Consider the following 26073-nt stretch of genomic DNA (forward strand, 5'->3'; position numbering starts at 1 on the left):
GACTGGTTAGCACATCTGCCTCACAGTGCAGATGTTCCTAGTTTGATTTCAGCACTGGCGTTCTTGTGTGGAGTTTGCATGTTCTCCCCGTCCGTGTCTGCGATGGTTTTCTCCGGATACTCCAGTTTCCTCCCGCATTCCAAAAACATGCATGGCAGGTAAATTGAACACTCTAAATTGTCCCTAGGTGTAAGAGTGAGCGTGAATGGTTGTTTGTCGAGGTGTGCCCTGCGACTGGCTGGCAAACAGTTCAGGATCTTCACCGCCTGCATTCAGAAGACGGCTGGAATAGGTTCCAGCATGCCCGGGACCGTGAGGATAAGCGGTTCAGTCAAATGATGGGTGGATGGATAGCGGAGGGGAATTTTACTACTACACTGACCAGCCACAATATTAAACCACTAATGTAAAATTATAACATATACAGTGATCCCTCGCTATTTCGCGGTTCGTTTATCGCGGCTTCAGTGCATTGCGGAGTTTTTCAAACATATTCATAAAATAAATAAACAAATAAATAAATAAATTCATATACATGGAGTACAGTACTGTATATGTTGCTCTATGTGACTCGCTGTTGTTTTGCAGCTTCTCGCGGACCGTTTGCGGACTTTTTGCGGACTTAAAAAAAAAAAGAAGTTTTTTTTTTTAATATGTTAATTAGTCGCTACTTCGCGGATTTTCGTTTATCGCGGGTGGTTTTGGTCCCCATTAACCGCGATAAACGAGGGATTACTGTAATATTATAAGAATTCTATTAAATATGTTGCTATTATAGAAGATAGTACAGCCAACACCCCCCGATACTCATGGTGTGGCAATTGCATCTTCACACATTTGTGGATTTTTTTTTTTTTTCAATTTTAAAAAATATTTTCATATTTCCTCCAGGATATTTTTCCGCATTTCTCTCGTTTTTCGTAGAAAACAGCAAATATTCATCAGCGATTTCTTAGGTTAAAAAAAGTGTTTTTTATTTTTACCTCGTCAATGCATTTCAATGGACGTCAATGCTACCCGGATTTTGACGATTTGGAGGCAAGTCCGGTCTTATCCTCCGCGAAGAGCAGGGGTCGACTCTTAACTTTCAGTTTTGATTGACAAAGTAAGAGTATGGTATGTCCTAAAATTGTGGACTCTCTCATCGGACTAAGTCAGGTCCCCAAAATATTAGGTACAGAACATTACGATGCAATTCAGTCGTGCGTTATTATTGACAAGATCAATTATGATGTCACTTATCATCTTTGTTGCTATTATATTGGGTATCATCCCATTGTGTAAGCAGTCACGGGTGCTCATAATGTGTACGTGGGCCTAAAATGTACAGTGTCCAGCCTTAAGGGTTAAAAATTCATCTCAAACCTCACTTTGTACTCAAGTAACTTTAGTACAAACAACTTGACGGCCTCAAAGTGTTAATATTTGATTTTCAAAACTGGAATCATGAAACTACTTTATTGCCATAGGTCAGGCAATTCATTTAACTAGACTGGCAACTGCGGGGCTTCAAATGAGGGTTTGTCGCTGTTGACTGTTTTCTTACCTATCTGCAGCAACACTGGTGTGACCAGGGCAGTTTCCATAGCATAGCAGAATTCTCGACCAAACATGACTGCTCCGTGCATTACCCAGCGGTGCGTGGGGATCTGCATGCCTCTGCTTTTGCCCGATGCTTCCTCTGCATCCTCTGTCTCACTTTCGCGGTCTTCTCCCATCGGCCTCCTCTTGTCATCAAGGTCTGAGGCTGCCAGTTCTCCCATCAGTGCTTTCCTATGTGCGTCTTTGTCCCGTTATATTGTGGCTGTAGCTCTACAAGAGATACAATCAACATCCATGAGTTCATTTTCACTTTTCACAAGCAGAGGGAGCGTTTAGTCTTTCGCTTAAACCCCTCCGTAATATTCACATCACTCCTGTCATCAAAACCTTTAACTGCCTCGCTACTTCATACAGCAAAGTCGTTTCAAAACATTCACAACCACCTACTGAGTCCTCTGCAGCGCAGCCCCTGTGTACATCACAGAATTAATGTGCATTTACTCTTCTTTCTGCTGCCCGAACTTTTTTCGTTTGAGGGCCGCACACAGCCAAACGGAAGGATGAAAGAGCCACTTCAAAATTCTTCAACCTTTTGAAACACGCTTATCTTTATTCGCTACAGTGCTTTGAAGATGAATTGTGTTATTCCTTGAATCATAAATGGTTCGTTTGTATCTTCGAATACACAGAAGAGGTCAACCGCATTCCCTTCTCACTTTGCCCACCTTCACTTTTTTTACCTCGCTTTGCGGCCCACATCAAATGTGATTTTTAGAATTGTTTTTTTTTTTTGGGGGGGGCGGGTCATGTCGCATGCCGCTGGAAAATGGATGGCGGACCACCACTGGTCTAACACCATTAATAAATTTTACCACTTACCTGAAAATGGCCAATGATGAAAATCTTATCCCAGCCATCCTGTTTTCTAAAGGATTTGATAACTAAAAAGGATCCCGTCGCTCAGCAGGGAAGCAACAGTGTTTCTCAAACTGGAAGGGGTGTTCTGGGTAGAGGTTTGGAGTTACTTTGTAACTGTGGTTACAGTGACAGCGTGGGGTAGTGGAAGCTTTTGGATTGTGCAAGATTTGAGCGTCCTTGTCAGCAGAGCTTGTCCATCAGCAGCAAATGCCACTTGGAGCCAAAACGTGTGCCGGTTCCTCGAGAAATACGGCAACCTGCAGAAAAACGGGTTTAAATCCAGTATTGCACAGCCCATATGAGATTTGATTTGAGATTATCTTCCACGTGCACACGTTGCATTTTTCTGCAGCCACACTGACACATGGGCCATCAAAGGCAAGATTACATATCAGATTTATCTAAATAAACAATCAACCTTTGAGCAAATATGATGCAGTGAAAGAGAATCTCATGTTTAGATCTCCACTAGAAATGACACTCGTGTGTGACTGCTCAATGATGCAGTTTGTCTGTCTAAGAAAGAAATGAATTCATGCAACTACAGTGTAATAATATAGCCATCCCAAAACAACCACACAAATATGCCCCTGAGGAGCTTTGAAAATTGGGGTGATGACAAGCAATATGATGATGCGAAGATCTTCTGACAAAGCCACAACATTTCTCATTCTTGGTGTCAACATTTCAGAAGGGCGGGAAATATATAGCTCAACGTAATTGGCATAGTACAACATAGTTTTAGAAATAGTTTGAAACGGCCTTGGAAATAAAGCTAAATGAATACGACTTTTAACTGGTTTGCATGATTTGTTTGGCCCAGTTTTGTGACGAGGCAATGCGGCACTTGCTTGTAGCTAACCGAACCCTTGCCGTTTACGTGAGTGAATAACCAACGGTAAAGGTTAACAAGTAATTGTTTCAAAAACCGCTGGTAAGCAAAGTGACCGCCGTCACGACTACTTGCCTCACTTTGTGCTCTGTATAATCAATTCGTTTAATATCCTTGTTGAGCAGACGTCTGACACTCCCTCAGCCATCATTACTTTTTTTTCTGCTACAGTTCTACCTTAAATTTTCCTGAGCAACTTATGAGGCAAAAATGTTCCGCGAAATATGGCGAACAAATTAAGAGCTCTCCCCCATGAGAAGCAATCACAACAATCTATCTGACTGTATGCCAAAAGCGATGACACCAAGTCTGAATAAGACATGACTTTGATGATGCACTCTTTGGCAAAACGCCATTGGCGATTTATTCAAGGCTCAAAATAAAAAAAAAGCTTGGCTCGGATGCAGCAATTAAGATTTTACACGGTTGCATCAAGCATTAATGTCTAAAGAGCAATGTATTCGCTGACAGACTCTTCTATTTTCCGGTAAGCAGCGTGAAAATTAATGTTTCCTACCTTGGAATGAATGGTATTAGTGGAGATTGCTGAGCCAGTCGGGACATGTTTTTAGAAGGTTGCTCCCCCTCTCCTGACACTCCCGTGTGCATTTAATACGTCATGTGTCAAGTCCAGCTGCGCCAGTTACTATTTCACTGGTTGGCTAGCGTTAAACTTGAGGCGCTAACGTGCCGTTCAACGGTGACTTAAGTATTGATTATATTTGTAGAGAAATAATAATAAAGATGCAGAAACAGACCTGAAAATGGTACTCCATAAACAACCCACTTCTTCGTCGTCACTTCAGCGTCTTCGATACCGCGGACAGCGAAGCTCTCAGTTTGGGCTAGCGAGCTTGGCTAACCTTTGGCAGCTAAATAAGTACGGTTTTAACGCGCCACTTGCAACTACAGTACACCCCCCCTCAACCTCACCGGTTTCCACAGTAACAAAGAGAGGCGTGGCCAGGATAGCGAGTGGGTTGCGTCATCATACGTACATTTCCGGAAGATGACGAAAAAAATGTAACGTAGCACGAATCAAGTGTACATAAAGGAACGCCATGCCTTTTTGCCACATTACATTTGTTTTCAATTTGGTATTCTTCGGACATGAAGCAATTACAACTATTTCTGCTTGAGTCCAATATTTTTGAGTGTATATAACTATTTTTTTATCCCCCCAAGCATTACGTCCTCGGCTTATTCTAATTTGCATCTGTTCAATAAAGACGTTGAAAAAAATCTACATAAATGATCTGAAAAGACTGGTCATACTATAATGACTGGGGATAAATACAACACTTGTTTTGTATTTAAAGATATCGAAATTTGCAATATTGTTCGTGTTCTTTTATTCTATTGGAAAATGTTAATGTTTTATGGTATTTTTAATAAATATCGGTTGTTACATTAAATCTTTCAAATTTGTAGACAACCAAAAAAGGTAAAAAGATTTTGGTCTTATACTGTACTTTAATTGTTTATTTGAATTCTGTTAATAATATGTCAATTTTTCCATTTTCTGAACCATTTTATCCTCACAGGGTCGCGGGTTTAGTGGACCCTCTCAAAGCTGATTCTCTGACAGGTGGTTTATTAAAGTGCTGCACACTGTACAATACATTAAAAGGTGAACTCAATTGTTCTCCCAGCATTGTTGCCGCCGAGAAAGGGTGTCATCGTTCCTTGACGTTGTCTTTCTCTTCTGAGATAATCCAAGCCATAAAAACATTTATACATTCATCCAACTACAAAAAGGTGTAGTCACCACCTCTTTTTTTTTTAAATTACTGTCTTTCATCCCTCTTAAATCCTTCCTTTAAGATCCTTTGGGAATGGCATCATTTGATTTGTGACCATACAAGTCCTTGTGCCGCTTTACTTCCTTCTGCAATGCAAACTGTCAGCCCAGAAGTGAGTCTTCAACAATCCGTGATTTATTGTATTTGTTATATCAATGCTGTTCATTGATGTCCAATTGGTGTCCGTCCCACAGTTGATGCTGCAAAATCCACAAGTGAGTTACAATTTGTGAATCCTCTGAGTGCTTTTCTGTGGTGATGGGGGAATCATGCTCATCATGATCACATTACTAGGGACAGCCGTGGCAGCCTCCCCTCCTGAGGCCTTGGAACTGTGCTGCATGCTGACGATATCACCGCTGCTTTGCTCTGCCTCTGCACGCCGGAAAATATTCCTCATAGTTGCCTGTGCAGGAAAATAACAGTCTGTTATGACTCAATAAAGAGTGCCTAATTTTTTTAAACCTGTCCTGTTCAGCTGCATAGTGATGCAAAAAGGTGGATCAGAAAGCCTTTTCAGGCTAGAACAGTTTTTCTGTGCAATACCATCCAACCTTCCATTTATTTCCTGATCCGCTTATCCTCACAAGGGTCACGGGGTGTGCCGAAGTCTATCAAAGCTGTCTTTGGGCAGTACACCCTGAACTATTTCCCAGCCAATCATTGGGCACACATAGACAACCATCCACACTCACACACACACTCACGCCTAGGGACAATTTAGAGTGCCTCATTAACAGTGTATCCAGAGAAAACCCACACAGGCACCAGGAGGACATGCAAACTCCACACAGGAAGGTCGGAGCCGGAATCGAAACCTGCACCTCTGCACTGTGAGGCAGATTTGCTCACCACTCGACCACTCACTGTGCAGCCCTTTATTCTATTCTGTTCTATTCTATTTTTTTCTAATCATTCTAGTCTTGCTTTTTCCGTATGTCACAAAAACCTGGCATTTGAACAGGTGTCTAGAATTTTTATATCTACTGTACTGTCATAATACTATTTTACAAAATGTCAGTTAAAGGGTCACTGTAAAAATTGTAGCTTTTTCAATATTCATTATTACAAAAAATACCACTAATTTCAATGATATGCAAAAGAAATATGTTCTATCCCATCAACATAGTTTTTTAAATGTCATTCCGGATGAAATGAAGGCGAGGCCGCCATGTTTTGCCGCCATCTTTCTGCTACGGATGCCCGAAGGAGAAAAACACTTTATCGAACGTAGTTCCTCAACATCATGACTACAGCATAGGTATACATGTCATATACTGACTCCGTCCTTTGAAGGAGAAAAACACTTTATCGAACGTAGTTCCTCAACATCATGACTACAGCATAGGTATACATGTCATATACTGACTCCGTCCTTTGACCGAGAACTAGCGAGAATGACGTATTACTTGCACCTTTGCTGGGGAACTTGGCACAAGGTTTGCGATCTGTGGTCTGGCACCAGAGTGCGTGTCCTTCAAAATGCACTAACGTTGAGCTTAGGTCATTGCATTCTATGAATTTACCACTAGATGCCACTAAATTCCATACACTGTGGCTTTTAAGTGTTGTTCAATTTAGGGAATTATTTTTGTACAGTATTGTATAATCAACAAGCTGCAATCCTACCTGGAAGTTGTTAGTCACAAAGCAGTATACCACAGGATCCATGCAGCTATTCAGACTGCTGAGTGTGACGGTCAAATGGTAGACGATCTCGTGGTGCGGCATATCAGGGTAGAAATACACCACCACCTACATGGCGGATGCATAACGCAATGTCACTGCTTGGCAGTTGCAATTGATAAGAGCACGCCAGCTCTTCTCACCCACCTGTCGTACGTGGAACGGTGTGAAGCAGACGGTGAAGATGATTAAGACTGTGGTCAGTAGCTGGACGGCCCTCCTGCGTCTCTTCCTGCACGGATAAACAAGGGCTAAGGATCTACTCTTGCACTTTTCCGCTCACTTTTCTGTAATTTCCTTCGGATGTGACTTGGATTGGAAGATCTTATTGCATTGTAAGCTTAGTCTTTTGACAAGGTCCTCCCTCGACTGGTCGATCACCTGCTGTCCGCTTGTAGACAAATGCGTTGGCAATTAAAGAGTCTTAAGTTAACCTTAAATTCATGCTTTGGGAAAGTGGGCGGAATACAGATTGAAACACAGAACCTTTTAGCTACAAGGCAAGACATTCATACAACTCATACATTGTGCTGCTAGTTTCTCCAAGACAACGGAGCTGGTGTTTTCAGTCACATCTTACCAACTTGAGCTAAGCTTCTCAACAAGAATCACCCTGCTGTAGCTTTTTTTTTTGGTTTTGTTTTATTTCAGTGGGTTTGTACAAATGAATGAGAATGATTCTTCATTAACGGGGGGTTTCCATCATCTAGTCAAACACTGTACCAGTCTTCCAGCTGGACATGCAACGGACATAACAACATTTGCTAGCTCCAACCCAGATTTTCATGCAGTAACCCTGACTATGAGGCCTAAGTACTGGCATGGTACATGCTTTAGAAAGCTAATGTGCCCTGCATATTTGTTCTGAAGCTAAATGCCCTTTCTATATATTTCTTACATGTGTGATGTTGACAGCAAAAGTGCCTATCATTAACCTCAATTGTAGTTGTTTCACCACCATTTTGAATTGAAAATGATTTGCTCAGCCACTGTGGCATTGCCATCTACTGCCCTGGCATGTATATTACAGCATTGTTTTTAAATTTTGCAGGGCCATGTTATCGCTATGTGATTTTTTTTTTCATTAAACGGAAAAAAAATTCAAATGCACACTAAATATGCCAACACTTAATAAAAACAGAAACCATTAAAAAATAACCATTAATTCATAATGTTGGTTGTACCTGCTTTGCTGCATTAGGCGATGATCGGCAAGCGCCCATACAATCCGCAGTGTGAACACAACGATGACGACAAGGGGTAGAAAAAACTCAGTGAGGGTGAGGAAGAGGAGCTTGGAGATGCAGCAGCCGGTATGTTGGAAAGCCGTGGACAGGAAGGAGTAGGTGACCACAATGGCGAACAGCCACACAGAGATACACACACACTTGGCCACGCCGGAGTTGCGCCACCGGCGAGATGCTTCAACCTGTAAGGACATGAAAATTACAGTCATCACCATCATAAAACATATTTTTGATGTTGGTTTAAAAAAAAATTGCAAGGGTAGAGTCAAAATCAGTGCAAAAAAAAAACATCCAAAAGAGATTACTTGTGTCTCTGATGAAAAGCATTTATACACATTTGTTGACCAGTGTTATTGTAAGTCACTTCAACATGAAGCACGGTTTGCACATTAACAATGCAATTTTATATATAGACAATTTATAAATAGAAATAGTAACTTTCTGTCAAATATCTCATGGTTCAGACTTGACATCGTGAAGAGGATGATTCCTACTCGCCTGCACAATGGCGAGGTAGCGGTCGACACATATGCAGGTGAGGAAAAGGATGCTGCAATACATGTTGACAAAGTAGCTGAAGATGTGTAAGTAGGAGCAGGTGAGGCAAGCTCCTCCACTGTAGTAAAGCAAGATGCGTGTCGGCAGTGAGAGATTGACCAGCAGGTCTGTCACGGCCAGATTGATGGTGTAGATCACCGAGGTGCTCTTCTGCTTGGTGCGGAAACAGAACACGTAAAGAGCCAACGTGTTGAGCACCATGCCCACCTGAAATAGGAGGCGGGCTCGTCAACATGAGAGTGAGCAACTATGCAAAACGTTCCATTGAAAAAAAAAACAGGACTTACATACCAGGAAAATGAGAGAGTTTATGATCATGAGCGCTATCCAAAGTCCATAGAAGTCATTGTAAAGTCCCTCGTCCAAGTGAGCTAATTTTTGAAGGTATGCTTCCATGCCACTTGTGTTGCTGACACTGGACACGTCTGCATGGCTGCCAAGGGAAGTGTTGATCATAGCCCAGGATGCCGTGCTGTTTGCACTCACGGTGCTCATGATGGACACGGATGATGATGATGATGATGATGATGATGATGATGATGATGATGATGATGATGATGATGATGATGATGGTGGGAGGGGGGGAACGCTGGGGCTCTTGTGCCCCAGACGCGGCTAAATGCCCACCAGCCGGCGGGGAAGGAGGTGGGGTCTCACCAGAAGGTGAGGCACCGAGCGCTCGCCCCACCGGAACGGAGGGGAGTCGTACCGGGTGTGGGACCCGGGAGTGGGGGCAAGTCCCTGACGGGGGCCGATTGCCCAGGAGGGGGAGGAGGAGAAGGAGGATTAAGGTTGCTGATGGTGGTGAGCACCTGAAGGACGATGACAAGAGCATCGTGCAAATCACATACACGAGATCAAAAATACATGCATACAGTATGAGAACAGTTGTCTTCCATTCATTTTGCACATGTATCTCAGGTCAAAACATAACTGAATGTATTTGTGCTGTGAATCATTGTCTGTCACGGTGTCTCGAGATGCGCCCCATGACTGACTTGTGACCAAAGTTATTCCAGTTAATGAAAACTAATGAAATAAGTCAAACTAAAACCAAAAGAAACATTTTCATTAACAACATGAAACAAAAACAATGGTGCTTATTAAAAAAGCTAAATGAAAAAACATTTTTTATTTATGATATGAACTAAAGGTAACCATAATTATAGCAAAAATGACCTCGGTTTCGTCTTTGTCAAATCATTTTATATATGAACATTTGGAGTTGATTTCAAACGTGATTTCTGTTCAGTCATGCTGGAAAATGGAACAGTCATTCGGGAATTGTAGTTTACTTGATTGCACAATCCTTTCAGTTATCATTATTATTTTTTTAAATCTTGCACTTGACAAATATGCCATGCATGAATAAAAAAAACTACGGTAAAACGAATACTAACTCAACTAAAATGAAGCAACAAAATAGAATCTGATAAACCCCTTCTAAAAAATTGTTCCGAGGTGCGAGTGTGAGCATGAATGGTTGTTGTAATATCATATAGTATATTATAATATCACATTTGTTAAGATCTACATTTTTCCACAGGAGAAAACGATGCTTGGTGTCAGTGGGTCTTTCACCCTTTCATGCACCAAGAATGATAACCTGTAACCTGATAACAATAAGCTGTCCGCTGTAGCAACCGCTGTCCCTCAAAGGGTTAATAACTCATTTACTTCATTTTCTATTTCAGTGAGCATCAAACGGTTTCACTCCACGTCTGTTTTTTATTATTTTATCACTTTTTTGTCATGTTATTTTTGTGATGCTCCCCCTGAAGGAGAATGTTAGAATTTTAAGTGAAACCTTGATTCAACCCTTAATTAAGGTGTTAAGATACCCACGGTTGGTGGCAGGGACAAATAAAGTCATTTTTAATTCAATGGCAAAAATTGGCTTCTACTACAAACAAACAGCTTGGAAGTCAACCAGCATCACAGAACAAACTGTGAGAGAATTTGGAGATTTGATTGTAATCGCTCATTGGAGCTCTTATTTCCCATGACAGAGCATGAAAATACAGTGTAAACATTGCCAGTTTAACCATTAGACACCCTCTCTAAATATACAATCCCATTTTTTTTTTTTTTTTTTTTTTGCAAACATGTTTGTGTGGCCTCCTAATGGACTCTACATTTATTTAGCGCATATTTCCAACCAATATATCAATGCATACTGTCAGCATGTTGCTATATAATACATCATACACAGTGGTGATGCAATAGCTGCAAAGAGACACAGAGAAGAGTCCGGAGGGCTCCCAGGCATATCACAAATAAATTCCAGCAGCGTGAGAGTCTCTATAAGCTTGTGCGTGTGTGTGTGTGCGTGTGTGTGTGTGTGTCTGTGTGTCTGTTGTGTTGTGTGAGCCTCGGAGGACTAAAGCAAGGGAGTGATGCAACAAATATCTACGAAGTCCAGCATCGTCTTATTGCATTTTAGAGAGCCCCTCAAGACAATTGACACCTTTTGTTTCCGCAATAACTTTGATTTAAGTGTCATAACTGTTCTGGTTGCAGGATGGGAATACAACCCTGTAGATTTGCCTCAACGGTGTACATTTCCGTAAAAACTCAAATCGCAAATAAACTTTGTATTTCAAAGGGAGGATTGTACTGTATGATTAAAAGCAGTAAACAGGTAGTTTATGCTCAGTGCAAGCATCTTTTTTTTTGGAGGCAACCCAGATCAGGTGTAAAGCTATCATACAAGAATAGAGAGGATCTTCTTTAAACGTACCTTGAGAGAAAACACTATGAGCCCAGCAGGAGACTCAGTCGATCAGATGGGTTCAAATCCTTGATGCAGTGAAGTTATCCAAGCAGGGCATTGCAGTCATTGTTTCTGCTCAACTTGCCCTATGAGTTCAGACAAAATATCATCATCATCATCATCATCATCATATTGTGTCCCTGCAGCTTCTTCTTCTCCATGCGCAGCTTTCTCTTTAAATTCACCAAAGCCTTCTTTTGTGCGCCATCCTGCCTCTCAGTATCTCTAGTTTGTCTTTCTCCGCCTATTAACGTGCCTCTTAAGTTCCCATCTGCCCCTTCAATGTCTTCCAACATCCCTCCCTCCCTTTCCCCGACTTTAAATATCCCCGTTTGGTCCTCAGGCAGGAAGTCCGAGTGTTTGTTTGCATTTTGATCAGACAAGCATGCTCATGTGAACTGTACGCGAATATCACATGTCACGTAAACAAATGGGCAAATGGTAAACTAGGTGTGAGCACTTTTGCTTCCTAGTTCTGAGGTTGGAGGTTCAAATCTGGGTTCCTGCCTTGCTTCGGCCAGGGGCGGCAATAGCCAACCCTCGTCACTCCTTGGGCACCCCACATCGAGGGGAAAATGTTGATACCTGTGATCTTCTTGTCATTTCCACCAAACAAGAACACATTTACACTTAATGGGGATATGAATTTTATTTTAAAAAAATACTGTCACAAGAGTAGAACGGTCGATTCTTGCAATCAATGTCAATCAAATTACTTTCCCATCATAGCAAGAAAACAACAACAAAACTTAACGCATTTGCCTAACATGTATAGATTTACAAATACCTTGCATCAAAAGTCTTTTTATACCTCACCCCCAGGCCTCTGCTACATCCCATGTGACAGAATGAGACAGGTTTGTGTCTCCTGGTTTCCTGTCGAGAGGATCATCATCACTCACAGCTTGGCAACGTTCCTTGGAAACATCCGGAATAACGGATGTCTGGACAAGGGGCCATGGATCAACCTGTTACTGAGAAACGACACAAAGAAAAGACGCAGGACACAGGAGACAGAAAAGAAGTGAAGGGCGATGTCCCCCCAGCCCCAAAAAAAATTGCTAAAGCAAGTGAATGCAGTCAAAAATTGAGCGAGGGGTTCATCTGTATTTGAAGGCATTACGACAGAAATGACAGGAGGATCAGAGAATGATGTGTTTTTGTTGCGGGGGTGTGAGGGTCAGCAATGACGTTCCAGAGTGTGAGTCAAGCAAGGAGAACTGAAAGACTGTCCTGTCAGGAATTAGCAGATGATGGATGCCAGACGGCAAAGTTTCTGCACCTTTTACGTCGTTCCCTCTGTTCTCATGATGCATGAAGTGATACATTTGTCAGGGATGAGGGGCCGATAGATGGAGGGGTCTGTCCTTCACGAGCCTCCTTTTGCAGCATGTTGACTTTTTTTTTTTTACCCCCAAATTTGATGGAATGTTCAGATGTTTGTGAAAGGACTGCCTGCATCCAAAACTGTCTGTTGTCCTTTATATACCGTATATATTTTTTACTGTGCATAATAGGCAACGGCATACATTATATGAATTATTATTTCTTTGCCTCATATAACCCAACTCTCTATTACAGTGCAGCACATGCTTTGGAGAAATAATTCAAATTTACACTAAAAGGAATTTGGGCTCATTGCCACTATGACGTACGTAGTCTGCTGTTACCTCTCTAGTCATATTTGCACAGATCATCGATTTATGTACTGTAAAAATAAATCAATTATATATATATATATATAAATAAAACAACAAATCACACATGTACAGACACTTTGTGATTGCTGAAGGCCTTCTATTGAATTCAATGTCAGAGTGAAGAAAAGCAGACTCAGACTTGTCCTCATGTCGTGGTGATGATGAGAACACGGAACATTCGTACAAACTTGAGCTTAGCAGCGAATTCAAAAGGGTGGTTAGTTTGGAGGAGGTCTACATCCACGTGTTTGTCGACCCATTATTCAACACAATTTTCTGTATGTTATTGGAGTCTGATTCTTCATCAAAAACTTGAAATACAAATATTTATTCAAATAAAAGAAAACACCAAAGAAAGCTGAGTCATTAAAAAAATATTTATTGACACCACAGCAACATGAATTTTTTTTTGCACGAATATTATTGAAAATATAACAGGAAATACAAACTGTACCACAAAACAATCTCACCGCATACCTTTTTTTTTTTGCACTCATTTCACAGTAACATTTTGACAAAACCTGATGACGAGTCCACTATGATGATGTTTATGAAGGCACTTCAAACATAGACGGACGGCATGAACATTTTCTATTATTCACTTTTTTACAAATGCATCACAGAAAAGGAAAAGAACAGGGAAGAACACATGAGGCTAAAGTTTTTTTCAGAAGTCCGTTCTTACGGAAATTTATAGACGGAAGTGCATTAACGGAATTAAAAACTGGTTTCGTAGCAAAATCTGGTGTTTTGGTGCAGCATGTTCAGAGTTTGAGGTGTGCAGTAAATGGAAAAACAGTTTTCATTTTTGATGTACCATTTTCAAATAAGTTAAAGTGAGAACAAGTTGCGCAAGGACACTGGCAAAAAAAAAGTCTCCTGAAGATAATTTTGACATACCAAGGACAAGAGAGAGAGAAAAAAAAATCGCTTTCCCAGCATACAAACAATTATTTGGATCAAATTTAAAAGCGGCTATGTCAGGAAATTTCTAAATATTTATCAACAGTGACATGATAAAAACTCGAAAAGCTCATAATTGCAAAAAATGAGTTGGTCTCCAACATTAAAGTTAATGTAAGGTTTATGGCTGCCATGGCAAAATAGACTCGAGTGTCTGCTTGCATGTCTAACACTCAGAGAGAGAAAAAGAATCAACTTCAGATCAGTGGGTCTCTTGTCGATGATGCAAGACGTAGTAGTCGTGGACGTACATCAGGATGGCAAAGGGTTGACCAATTATGAGTGAAATCCACACTGCGGCGTTGCCGTAGTTACCACGCAGGTGATGGCCAACAAACCAGGCTAACGGAAGCTAATGAAAAATAAAGACATCAACATTGATGTTTATTAGGAGCGGGAGAGAAGAAATTGTATTGTAATCCCATTCAAGATCAAACGTGCTGCTATGCTCAAAAGGTGGACAGGGAACCATATTTGGCGATGAAACTTTAAGTTGAAGCCAATGTATCATTTCTCCAAGACAACAAATGAGGAAATAAAATGGTAAATTATTATTTTATATTATTATTAAACGTAATGTCATTTGCTTTTATGAATACTGCTATGGAAGTATATTTTTATTTTACATTTATGATTATGTGCACAACTAAATTCAACATTAAGCAATCATTACTTTTTACTTGATATCTTTTTTTTTTTTTACTATTTGTAACAATATCACAAAACAATAGCACAATAAGGATTTTAATACATACATTCACAGCATTCAGATTCCAAATCAGCTTACCTGAGCCATCATGCCCATGAAAGCCCACAGTCGGAACATCTTCAGAGGAACACTCACCAGATACTAACACACAGATGGGGGGGGGGTGGGGACCAACAGATGGCATTGAACACTTGAAACTTTATATCTGCTTCTACAGGTTTGCATGAGCAGAAGGTTAGTTCATGGGCTCAGCTGTACCTCGTGAAAGAACGCCGACAAGAAGAAGACTGCTGACTGGCTGACTATCTGACTAAAACCTCTCCTCAGCAACGGTTTGTAAAAGTGCCTGCAACATGAACACGTCACGGAGCTTGAAATTTCAATACATACATCGATAAAATCACAGAGTCACGCTACTTGCCACCGAATATTCCCTTGACATTTTGCCATGGATAATACCAAAAACACAGCTATCAAGCAGTAGTCTATATCTGTAGCTAGTGGTGCTTTGATATACAAGTTTAATTCATTTGTGACCATGTTTGTAATGCAAAAATCTCAATTCATCTTTCTCAACAGCCCTTTCTGGTGTCTTGGCCACCTGGGGGCACTATAATACAGAAATATTGGTACTCCTGGTTTTCCGAGAGGATCTCGAATAACGTATTGATTGATACTTGATCTCTGAATGTGCAATAGGAAGAGACGGTTGACTGTTTAACGTCAGTGTGTGAACAATATGGTTTCTGAAGTGAAATCATGAATGACCTTTTATCTTTACTGATGGAAAAAGGAAGGCAAGAAAAGGACAAAATATGGCTTTTGCAGTAGGTTCCAGGATGTACTGTAAATGTTATAATCATTCAAGTAAGTCATGGTTAATTACGGTATCTTCAATAACTGTCATGAAATACAGCTATTCATTAAAAGCTGCAAACGATGACTTTGCTTTGGATAACGATGCCGCATTTTCTCCGCTGTTTGTTTTTTCTTGCTTCATGTGTTGTACTTGTGACTTGCACTTTCTTTCAAGTCATTTTCCAAACACATCATAGTGTCATGTACAGTCTGCTTGCATCAAACCAAATGCTCCCCTGAGTTTTCTTCGAGGAATTTCACTGTGCCGTCTCCAAGTTTAAGTGTGTGAATAACTCACCGGAGACACCACTTGTGAACGGGGATGTTCCAGTTCTGCCAGAAATATGTCACCGACTCAGAGTTCCTGAAAGATGAGTCAGGAAAAAAAGGATACTGAGGCTTTACAGAACCTAAATAATGGATCAGTGGGTATGACACTTTCATTAATACTGATGGAAAAAAACTTTATCAGACACTTTTAATACCCTCTGATACCCCTGAGGCTTTTCAAAATGATCAACTGTCACTCACCACATTCACAGCCATGAATTACAGTAACCGGTCCACTGAAAACCTCATGAAAATGAAAAGTGCAAACGACAACAGCAAAATATTTACCACCAGTCTTTGTAGAACTGTCGGTCTCCGAAGCGCAGAAGCTCTGCTGTGAAGTTCAAAGAAGAGTGGAAGAACCAGTAGAAAAACATCAACCAAAGCAAGTGGTTGGGAACCTATACAGAGACAGGGATCCATATAAACACGAAAAGGCGATACCGCATGAAATAATCTTTCAAAAATAATCATATCTTGCCATCTGTTATCAGCCCAGTATAACGCCTAGCCCATGTTGATTTTTTTTTTTTACTCACAGCCAATCTTAAGAGTCTCTCAGTCATCCGAGATAGATCCATGTCCTCCAATCCAAGTGAGGAAAGAGAAAAAAAACTGTTACACATTCAAAACAATTCTGTAACTGCCTGTAATGTTCAATTCTCACCTCCAGCGGCTTCATGGAGCTTTCAATGATGGGAATCATCCACTAGAGGAGAGAGGGAAAAAAAATGTGTAAGGATATTCTCAAATATGCACCATCATTTCATCTTCCAAAGAGACACTGAAGTGATTTCAGAAAAATTGTACCTGTTGAGTTAGACCCACTAACATCTGGATGAGGAAGAGCTGGAGATATACACACACAGTTAAAATCTCAATGTGTTAGTACTCCGACTTGTTAGACAACAGTTTGAAAACTATTCCCAAGAACAGTAGAGACTTTGAATTATTAATTATTATCCCTCAAATAAGTAATTCATGTCCTAATGTGGATGCGGGCTGATTTGACAAAAAAAAAAAAAAACAATCAGTGATAGATGGATTAAATATCTTCTTACCATCTCAAAAAGTCTCCTCAGGAGGAAACTCATGCGGATCTTAGGAGAGCGAGGAAAGTTGAGCTCGTAGCATAGAGTCGGAGCAAAGGCAAAGTAGTAAAGGTCTACAGATACCAAAAGAGAAGTTACATGTGACATTTTGATTTTTTTTTTTACAGGAGTAATCGATCACAGAAAACACAAACAAAATAAAAATACTTCGGATTGTAAGGTTGCCAGGATAACAAACTTTTTGGTCATCTCCGTTGAAGTACTTGGATGATGGACCTATGGACAAAACAACAATAGATGAAGGTCTGCCACAGATCAATTTCAAACCAGGAATGCTGCGGTAACACATGCTTGCCTATAGATGTCACTGTAAGCACACGAGCAAAGGCCATTGGCAAGTTTGTGTGTCACTTACAAGACAGAGACCTCGCCAGTTTCTTGGCCTTCATGGTGCTCAGCTGCCGACACCACATGTTGACGTCCTTGTAGGAATAGAGCTTAAGGAAGAGAATGGTGTAGGTACCGAGTGCAAATGCACCTCCAACTGAAAGGGGAGAAAAGAGGATGGCATGTCAACATCCAATGTGTGAATGGCACAATGACGTGATATTGAAGCAGGAGCGGTAGTTTACCGGCAGAGGGTCACACTCACACATTTTATCGCACTAATATAATGGAACACGTGCGGTAGGCACACACATGAAGACTGCTGTGCCAGCAGAGTAAAGTGCAGGTCAGAACGCCTGGCGTCAAATCACAGCCGATCCTATTCGTATGCCATCTGTCTTTCTGGCTAACATAGCCTCCAGACAAGCTACCGGTGATCATTGTGGCACACGCAGTGATGACATAAACTTTCCATCCAAGACATAAAACTGCCATTAAGTTCACAAACTATTTCTCTGATGTGTCCTTCTCTAAAAACAATTAATACATTAATATAAAAACAACAAAATGTCAATGGGAATCTTTGGAGTTACAGTAAGACAATTTATATCTTGTTGCTCTCCAATGTTCAGACTTGTTGCGCTCATGGAATGTTAACTAAAATGTCCACCCTCTCAGCAAGCTGACATATTTTGCTGTTGGCAGGTACATGTATATTGTCTAATCGAAAGTGTGGCAGCTTGATCAAAATGGATTTCGAATACCATAACATCTTCATACAATGACTATGAAGTTCAACGGAAAATGAAAGTTTTGGTGGAGAATTTGGGACTTCTCAAAGGCACCTTATGGTAATAGTGACACCTCGAGGATTAAACATTTTCTCATATTTACAATGACATACTTTGTCCAAATACTTCTGCACTGCAGGAAATTGAGGTATTCTACAAAAAAATGGCTGCAATTACAAAACAGAATATATTCCCAAACTCCCACTTTCTGGACCATAGAATGCTCTGAGTCTTTCCAGAACACAAAGACAAATGGTAATTTAAGGTAAAAAGAAACCTAAGAAATGTTGAGGTGTATGTGTTCAAGATAGCAATGACTGCGGTTTTGTTCTTCCCCTTTTTATATTGGCCGCTGTGGAGCCAAGTGTGTGTGCATACACACACTTGGTGGTCTTATATACACACACACCTGCCCTCTTGTACTGCCCTTCCGGTGTGAACAGCAGAGCTAGGAGGAGAACAGACAGATGGGCTGACTCCTTTACTCATTCAGCTCCCAGTCAGAGGCGAAGGCAGCGGGGACGACAAAAAGCAGCAGCGACACTTTCTGCCTTTTGTGATGTTTGGACATGAAATTAATCTCAATGCCAAAGTCAACATTTTAGCGTTATGCATGCAATAGAACAACCAAATTATCATGTATTTGCAAGAAACCCATTATCAGCCTCATAATGTGTCTCATAAAATGATCCATGGCTGCACTAGACTGATGACTAAAGGACAGAAGCAATGTCAAGACTCTGTACTCACCATACTGCATTATGTTAATAGTGTGAAACTTTTGGGGGTTAGCTGACAACATTGACCTTAATGGGGATTTTATTTACATCGGCCTGTTGATTATGGAGAACGGCAAAACAACGTTAAAAGCATTAGCAACCAGCCTGAGGAAGGGACTCTGTGCACAGGTTTCCGAGAGGGCTCGACTCTCCATAGTACATTGCAAGCATGGACACACGCGCGCACACACTAAACTGCAAATGAATGTTTGCAGTCCAATGCAGTTAGGGAAGGACAGATTTGGACCTCCTGGAGACAAAAGAACTGCTAAGTAAGGACATGGCAGTCATGACCTCAAAAGAAGGCCAAGTAATCAAGCAGGTGATAATCGAGTAGTCTACCAGCATCTAAACATGGACGTAAACGGACAGGTGGCTTGTAAATGACTTTACAGTGCAACCTGTTAAGGGATGCTGAGATTTTGTTTTCCCTTGGGAAATAATGGAAATAAGAACTAATCTACATCCAGTGTCCCAGAGTAAAACTGTTCTCATCTGCAAAGTTTTTTTAAATGCAGAGACAACACTTTCAGTCACATTTTAACATTCCATCATTATCAACAAGGGTAATGAACATTTTTTTAAACTGAACGCAATACATTGTGTTACTTGTCTCATTCTGTGACTGCTGCTTCCCAATGAGTTGAATGTCCAGTTCGCCATGATACTGCAGGTGTGGCAGAGAAAGCTGAGCAAGTGTGTTCCACTCCATGGGAACCATTTTGAAATGAAAAACTTGAAGTTTGGATTTCAAATATACCTTTTGTGAGAACCGTCTGAACTTTTCTGAGTATGCTGAAGTCACTCATGACGACGTTTTAGGTTTTGGTGTGACTTTAGGAATGTATTTTTGCTCGGGTTGAAGATTGCACTAGCTTTCATGACATCTTTTCAATTTTCGCGATGGCACTGTGCTCAAAATGTCGTCTTAACATAAAACCTGGCGTGCGCGCATTAATTCTATAGTTTCCAGCGTGTGTGCCATAGTTTCCATCAGACAGAAGACTGTGAACCCCTGATGACCCTTTCCTGCAAAGCATACTCTCTTTATGGCAAGACTAGCCTCCTCCTATACTTGCCTTCTCTTCCTCCGCCAGCTGGATACAATCCAGTCATGACCAACTGGTCCATTAGCACTAACCGACTCCAATTATGACAGGCTTATAGGAGACGTCTTTTACTGCACAATCAAATGGATCGACTGATTCTTCGAAGGACAAAGATAGGAATGCCCTCTTAATCTTTACTGCATTGACATTTTTTTCAATCTCGCACATAGCTATGTTGCAGGCGCTCAGTGAGAATAGATGACAAGGTAGAACTACAGTCAGCTAGGCCACAGCAATGCTATTGAGTTAGCACCTAATTGAGAACCATGAGAAATGGCATTTTAAGAAAGGTAAAGAAGAATAAAACATTTTACCTGGGGTCGTGGAGGGCACCATGAGTACCACCGCGGCAGGGAATGTGAGCATGACAGCCAAATTAACACTATGGACAAGAAAGCCCACACGCTCACTGAATGAACCCTAGGAGGAGCAAGAAAGACACACACGGTCAGCGTATTTGGTTGGAATAAATAAGCCACCAAGGTCAAACATATTGTGTTGCCACTGATGTTACAGGTACCTATATACTGTGCGATTTATTCGATTATTGGAGTATAACAAGTACATGATGACTTTATCAAGGTAAAGTTTTAAAAGGCTTTAGTTTTGTAACAGCTAGAGTATGACTGAATGTCTGAAATGTAGATGGTGGAACTAACTTTGTTTTGCTGGCGACTGGGATGCTGAGTCAGTATTAAAGGATGGTTTTAGAAAAATAATCCAAAAACGCTGGGTTTGTGCGACTTACCTTTGACAACTGTCTCTCTGTATAAAGAGCCACCAGGATAAAGGCATTGGACACTGTTGAAAACAATGAGTCAATGAATGACAATGTATTTTCTGAGAAAATGTATTTTGTCCATCGTAGCAAGTGTAGCATAACATAATGTAAGTTTTACCTTCACAGAAATTAGATTAGATTAGATTAGATATCCTTTATTTGTCCCACACTGGGGAAATTTACAAATCACACAATATATACTATACTCGAGGCAACAACATTATTCCAGCAACAAATTTGGTGTCCAAAGGAATGAGAGCTATGGACTAACTTTTTTATCTTTACAAGAAAGTCTATTACAATTTTTACCAGCAAATGGTCCTCCCTTAAAGCAAGCACACAAACCCTCTTGGCTTTGGTCTCACAAAGAAATATACGATCACACTCAATTTAATAGCAATCCTGCCAAAAGAAATGAGCTAGCACTAACAGACCATACGTATTGCCATGCAGGCATACACAAGTAATACAAGTAATTAATTTCCACTGTTTTGCTTCACTGGAGAAGGTTTATTAAATGTTGACATTTATAATAATAGCTGCTCTTATCACTGGTGTGTAAAATGTGATACATCACAGATCAGGTATGCATTCCATCAGGTTTTGCGCGAAATCCTGAAATACATGGAGGACTTACTCTAATGCATTCTCTTGTCTTCATTCTCATCAAGAATTATTCGCCTAACGTGCATTTAAAAGTATGGAGAGATGAGTTCGAGTATATTTGTGGGTTTTTTTTCTTTGACAAACAGCAATAGTTTGGGAATGGGAGTGATGAGTCGTTGAAAATAGAGTCAGGATGATCAGATTGTATGAAAGCAGCATATGTTGCACAATACCTATGCGGTATATCAGTATATAGGCCAAGTGGGCATCCCTCAGGAGACAAAGTCAGCTGCACCATGCACTGCAGACTTTACCTCACTTTATGTATTACAAAAAAATGTGTGTGTGTGTGTGTGTGTGTGTGTGTGTGTGTGTGTGTGCGTGTGTGTGCGTGTGCGCGCGCGTGTGTGCGTGTGTGTATGAGCTTCTGTGTGTCTTAAACTAAGGCAAGTCATTTTCTCATGGTCTGTGGTCAAGTTAATTTTACTGTACATAGAATCTAATATAATAATGGACTCCTAAATTTCACAAATCTAAATTTTCCTATGTATAATTCTCCATGCTAAAAAATTTACTGAATCAGGGTTCATATTTTTGAGGACATCAATATGCTGTGTCATTATCAATGATCATTTTACAATGATATTTGCCTTTGGAAAAAAAAGAAAGAGCTGTATGTGTTTTGTACGTACCAATTACCAGGCACACTGCTGGCCAGCTGTAGGGGTCCTTCAAGAATAAGGAAATCACTTTAATAGGGTCCACCAGAACCCCATATCTGTTTAAACAGATTACAAAAAGATTACGAAAATGATGAACTGAAATCACACAACTCCACCCGCTTAGGATAGCAGTTCCTCTTCAAAAAAAGGAAACCAGTTGAATAACTATTTTTCTTTTAATTATCTTCCAGGCTTTCAAAGCTGTAACGATAAATTTGGCCAAAGAGAGGGCTCCAGACTGCCCAAAAATAGTCACACTTTGCACCTAAAATATGAGCGAATCTCTGTTTATCAGACGTTTAACAACAGCGGCTATTTTTCAGTCTAATGACGTTTCAGTAACTTGTAACATTATTGACTGCGGAAAGTGTTAAATCAGTTGAGCTTTCCATGGGAAATAATTCAAGTGTCACCATGCACAAAGTTCTTTGAGCCAGTAAAATAAATGTCATGGAATAAAAAGATTACTCAATAACAGTTGTATCAAATGCAGACGGGATTTAAAAGCTAAGCATGCTTACCTTAACAGGTTTTCTAGGAAGAGTCGGGCATTACCAAGTATCTGTAACAAAAAAAAAAATAGTTACAGGTTACAGTTACGGGTTTTTCTTTTGCAAAATGGCACTTTTCACTTGCTCTCGGTCACTTCTTTCATCATCGAGATATATTTTCTATTTTCTTCATCTTTCTTCCTTGCCTCAAATTTTTCTTCCACTTTATCCTACTTTTTTCTCATCAGTCTTTTTTTTAACTCCCTGGCTCACTCTTTCTATTTGTGAATGGATGGTGATATCTCATTACCCCACACAAAGACTCCATGCCTGGGGATGGGACAGAAGTTCAGTAGGAATGAAGAGAAAACCTCTCGTGATGAACACAACGATCTGTGTTCAAAGGCTGGATTAGTAGCAGGCAGGCTTTGCTACAGCTGCATCCCTGCTCCTATTCGCTCACATTCAGTCTCTTATCTGAACAGAGAAGACAAAATTCTGTTATCTGGAAATTGTGTTAACCTAACATTGTGCCATACCTTGAAATAATCTGCGTTGTGAGTACATAAAGTGCATTTTATCTGGACTGAGGTAGATCTGACCACACTGTCAAACTTACTCAGAGCACATTAAGGGGACTATCGATCGAAAACAAAACACCTTGCCAAGATGTATATTTATAGTGTTCAAGCTGGCAAAAGACCAATTCTGACAATGAATAAGACAAAGTGTTCTTAGATGCAAATGTTTATGAAACTCCAAGCAATCTTTTGTTTTTACAACTGCTACTACTACTACTGGTACTACTACTACTCAGAGCATAATACTTTTGATCTTAACATATAGAGTACAATCCATCCATACATTTTCTGACCCGCTTTATCCTCACAAGGGTCGCTGGAGCCTATCCTGGCTGTCTACGGGCAGTAGGCGGGGGACACCCTGAACCGGTTGACAGCCAATCGCAGGGCACACGTAGACGAACAACCATCCACGCTCACACTCACACCTAGGGACAATTTGGAGTGTTCAGTCAGCCTGCCGTGCATGTTTTTGGAATGTGGGAGGAAACCGGAGTACCCGGAGAAAACCCACGCAGTCACACAGGGGGAACATGCAAACTCCACACAGGGAGGTCGGAGCTGGAATCGAACCCGGTACCTCTACACTGTGAGGTCGACACGCTAACCACTGGTCACCGGGCCGCCCGAGAGTACAATATTTAAAGTCGTTAACCTCAACATGGCTAGTCAAGTTATTTTTGGATGGCAATGCCTAATTTGTCAATATTTTGTTGCACTAGTTTTTTTTTCAATCCCCAGCTACAGATTTGGAGACAGCAGCGTGCTGAGGGGGTTTGAGATTAGAGATTACAGGTATATTTAAATGGCTGTCCTTTGTTTAATATTGAATATTAACGTAGCTTGTCATCAGACATTTCAACAAATGGAACATGATGAACAGCAGCCTTGTGTGGGTTTTCTCCAGGTACTGCAGTTTCCTTCCACATTCCAACATCATGCATGTTAGATTTATTCATTCATACATATACAGTATAGTGCTCTTGTCCTATCACCGAGCGTATCCCTGCTCACTTTGGGCAGGAGGCGAGGAACACCTGGTATCAGCTGGTATCTCACTGAGCGGCAAAGGTTTGCAAGTATGTGTATGCACGTTGTGACTGTTGTTTTTATTTTGTCAGGGTTCAGTTCGCCAAACTGTCTTCATTGATGCAAACTATTTTTCCAGTCGTCATCCAATTTTGAAAATGTTCAAAATTTCTTTGCGACAAGAAAGAGTCGAGGTTGTGTCCCTCCTCTCATTCAAAATAACCAATAACCCCTCATAAGGGCAAGCTATATTGAAAATATGTGAATAAATGTATGCATGGCATTATGTGAATATCCTAAAAAGCGTTCTCTTACCAGCATTACCACGCACCAGTTTAGAATGCCTCTGTAGTTACTGAAACCACTGGATGAAGACAGCAGGGACTCTTGTGTCTTGTGACAGCTTGATGGGGTAAGAATACAAACGACAGTTGAATGAATCAGTTGTCATTTAGGTGTGGTTTGACTGGAACTATGACGTTGATTGTAAAAAAAAAAAAAAAAAAACGGTGCAACTCCTGAACGAACTCTATTCAAACATCACAGTTTATTAAAGTCCTTGAATGCCACATCGCTAAGCCAATCATGTTCACATAGCCATCACCGAGTTGCCCAAATGATTTTGCATAGTGCACCTGAAAATTTTAAGCCACTCGTTACCATTTGGTATTTAGAACTGGTTTACACGCTTTATTTCTTGAAGCACGTACATCAGAGTTCAACCTTATCAATTTTTTGGTGTGAAATATTACAAGTGCATTTGCAGTTATGATGGGGACTTGGGACTCCAGCAAGCAAACGAGCTAACATGAACATATGTGTCCGATGCTTGATCAAAAACACCATAACAAACTTTCGGTAAGTTTTTTTTCTTTTGTCTTTTGAAATACTCAATATAACTCACCTCAATCTGTCGTTTATGTCATTGTTACGTTTCTTTTTGTCACACTTTGTTGTGGGCCGGGCTGTCTCCCAAGGGCGGTCAACTTTGGCTGCCTCGCTGTCCGTTTTTCGGCCAGCGGCCACTGAAAACTGACTCGCCGACATACACTTCTCATTCATCGGCTTTAGACTCGCTCCTCTCCCCGCCGCAAACGTGGCCCTTCTCTTGCGACTGAAGGCCCCGGTAGTGTCCATATCTGCCATGGTGCTCGAGAAAAGCAACACCAAAAAGTTTTAAGGCGCAAGTTCCCTTCGCTCGTTCACTTCACTTCGAGAAGTAGCATGCTTGATTCTGCATGGAGTGGAAGCTAAATGAAAGTGGGTAGTATACGCTAGCTGTCAAACAAATCCACCCAAAAGTGGAACTTCCTCACTGTCCCAAAACAGGTAGGAGTGACATGACGTCATTGAATATGTGACGCAAGTAGAAGGCAGTACTGTAATCTGACACTGTAACCCACTGACTATATCTGAGGGAGTATTCACAGTAGACAGACACACTAAGCATTTTTTTCCCGCAACATTTGGTGAGCCAAGTCACCAATTTTACATTTAAAAAGTATGAATACTGAAATAGTGACCATTTCATCGAAATTTGCCCACAAATGTATTTACTCAGTGTGAAATCTGGTTAGTTTACTGGGGGCATGCCACATCAAATATGGCGGACACGGTCACGACCAAAGAAGTACAGTACCCTCATTTCCAGACGACAAAACACACTTGATTAAAAGCCACAACATCTGAATGTAACCATCAAAACAAGTTTATATATATCCATTGGCTGCTTTGGATTGAGAACAAGCTGTAAAGAAATTGGATGGA

At 40.7% G+C, this 26073-nt stretch overlaps 3 protein-coding genes across 5 annotated transcripts in view; all 3 read right to left on the minus strand.

Annotated features, from left to right (window-relative positions):
* Positions 1-4304, minus strand: part of LOC109518046 (solute carrier family 45 member 4-like) — a 13608-nt gene extending 9304 nt beyond the window's left edge. For 2 of the 3 annotated variants that reach the window (XM_019873657.1, XM_019873655.1), the window contains exons 1-3: positions 4111-4304; positions 2422-2717; positions 1547-1812 (exon numbers count right to left, since the gene is read on the minus strand). In XM_019873657.1, coding sequence (XP_019729216.1) covers positions 1547-1763 — 217 coding nt within the window. In that variant the 5' untranslated portion in view covers positions 1764-1812; positions 2422-2717; positions 4111-4304. The other variant, XM_019873656.1, reaches the window with a different exon arrangement.
* A 631-nt stretch (positions 4305-4935) lies between these two features.
* gpr20 (G protein-coupled receptor 20) lies at positions 4936-9174 on the minus strand. Its single transcript, XM_019873604.1, has 6 exons — positions 8937-9174; positions 8586-8852; positions 8025-8269; positions 6988-7072; positions 6784-6909; positions 4936-5560 (listed from the first exon to the last, which is right to left on the minus strand). Exons 1-6 carry the CDS (start codon positions 9138-9140, stop codon positions 5375-5377), a joined length of 1113 nt encoding a protein of 370 aa, XP_019729163.1. The 5' UTR covers positions 9141-9174; the 3' UTR covers positions 4936-5374.
* A 4024-nt stretch (positions 9175-13198) lies between these two features.
* LOC109518042 (diacylglycerol O-acyltransferase 1-like) lies at positions 13199-25651 on the minus strand. Its single transcript, XM_019873650.1, has 17 exons — positions 25211-25651; positions 24622-24709; positions 22727-22767; positions 22176-22261; positions 20845-20897; positions 20411-20516; positions 17446-17574; positions 17238-17306; positions 17040-17143; positions 16789-16827; positions 16646-16687; positions 16518-16562; positions 16267-16379; positions 15947-16012; positions 15049-15136; positions 14869-14931; positions 13199-14433 (listed from the first exon to the last, which is right to left on the minus strand). The coding sequence occupies exons 1-17, from the start codon at positions 25450-25452 to the stop codon at positions 14284-14286; spliced, it is 1524 nt and encodes a 507-aa protein (XP_019729209.1). The 5' UTR covers positions 25453-25651; the 3' UTR covers positions 13199-14283.
* Between the last annotated feature and the right edge of the window lie 422 nt (positions 25652-26073).

This window comes from Hippocampus comes, unplaced genomic scaffold (genome assembly GCF_001891065.2).
Source record: "Hippocampus comes isolate QL1 unplaced genomic scaffold, H_comes_QL1_v1.1 scaffold383, whole genome shotgun sequence".
In the NCBI taxonomy this organism is placed as follows: domain Eukaryota; kingdom Metazoa; phylum Chordata; class Actinopteri; order Syngnathiformes; family Syngnathidae; genus Hippocampus; species Hippocampus comes.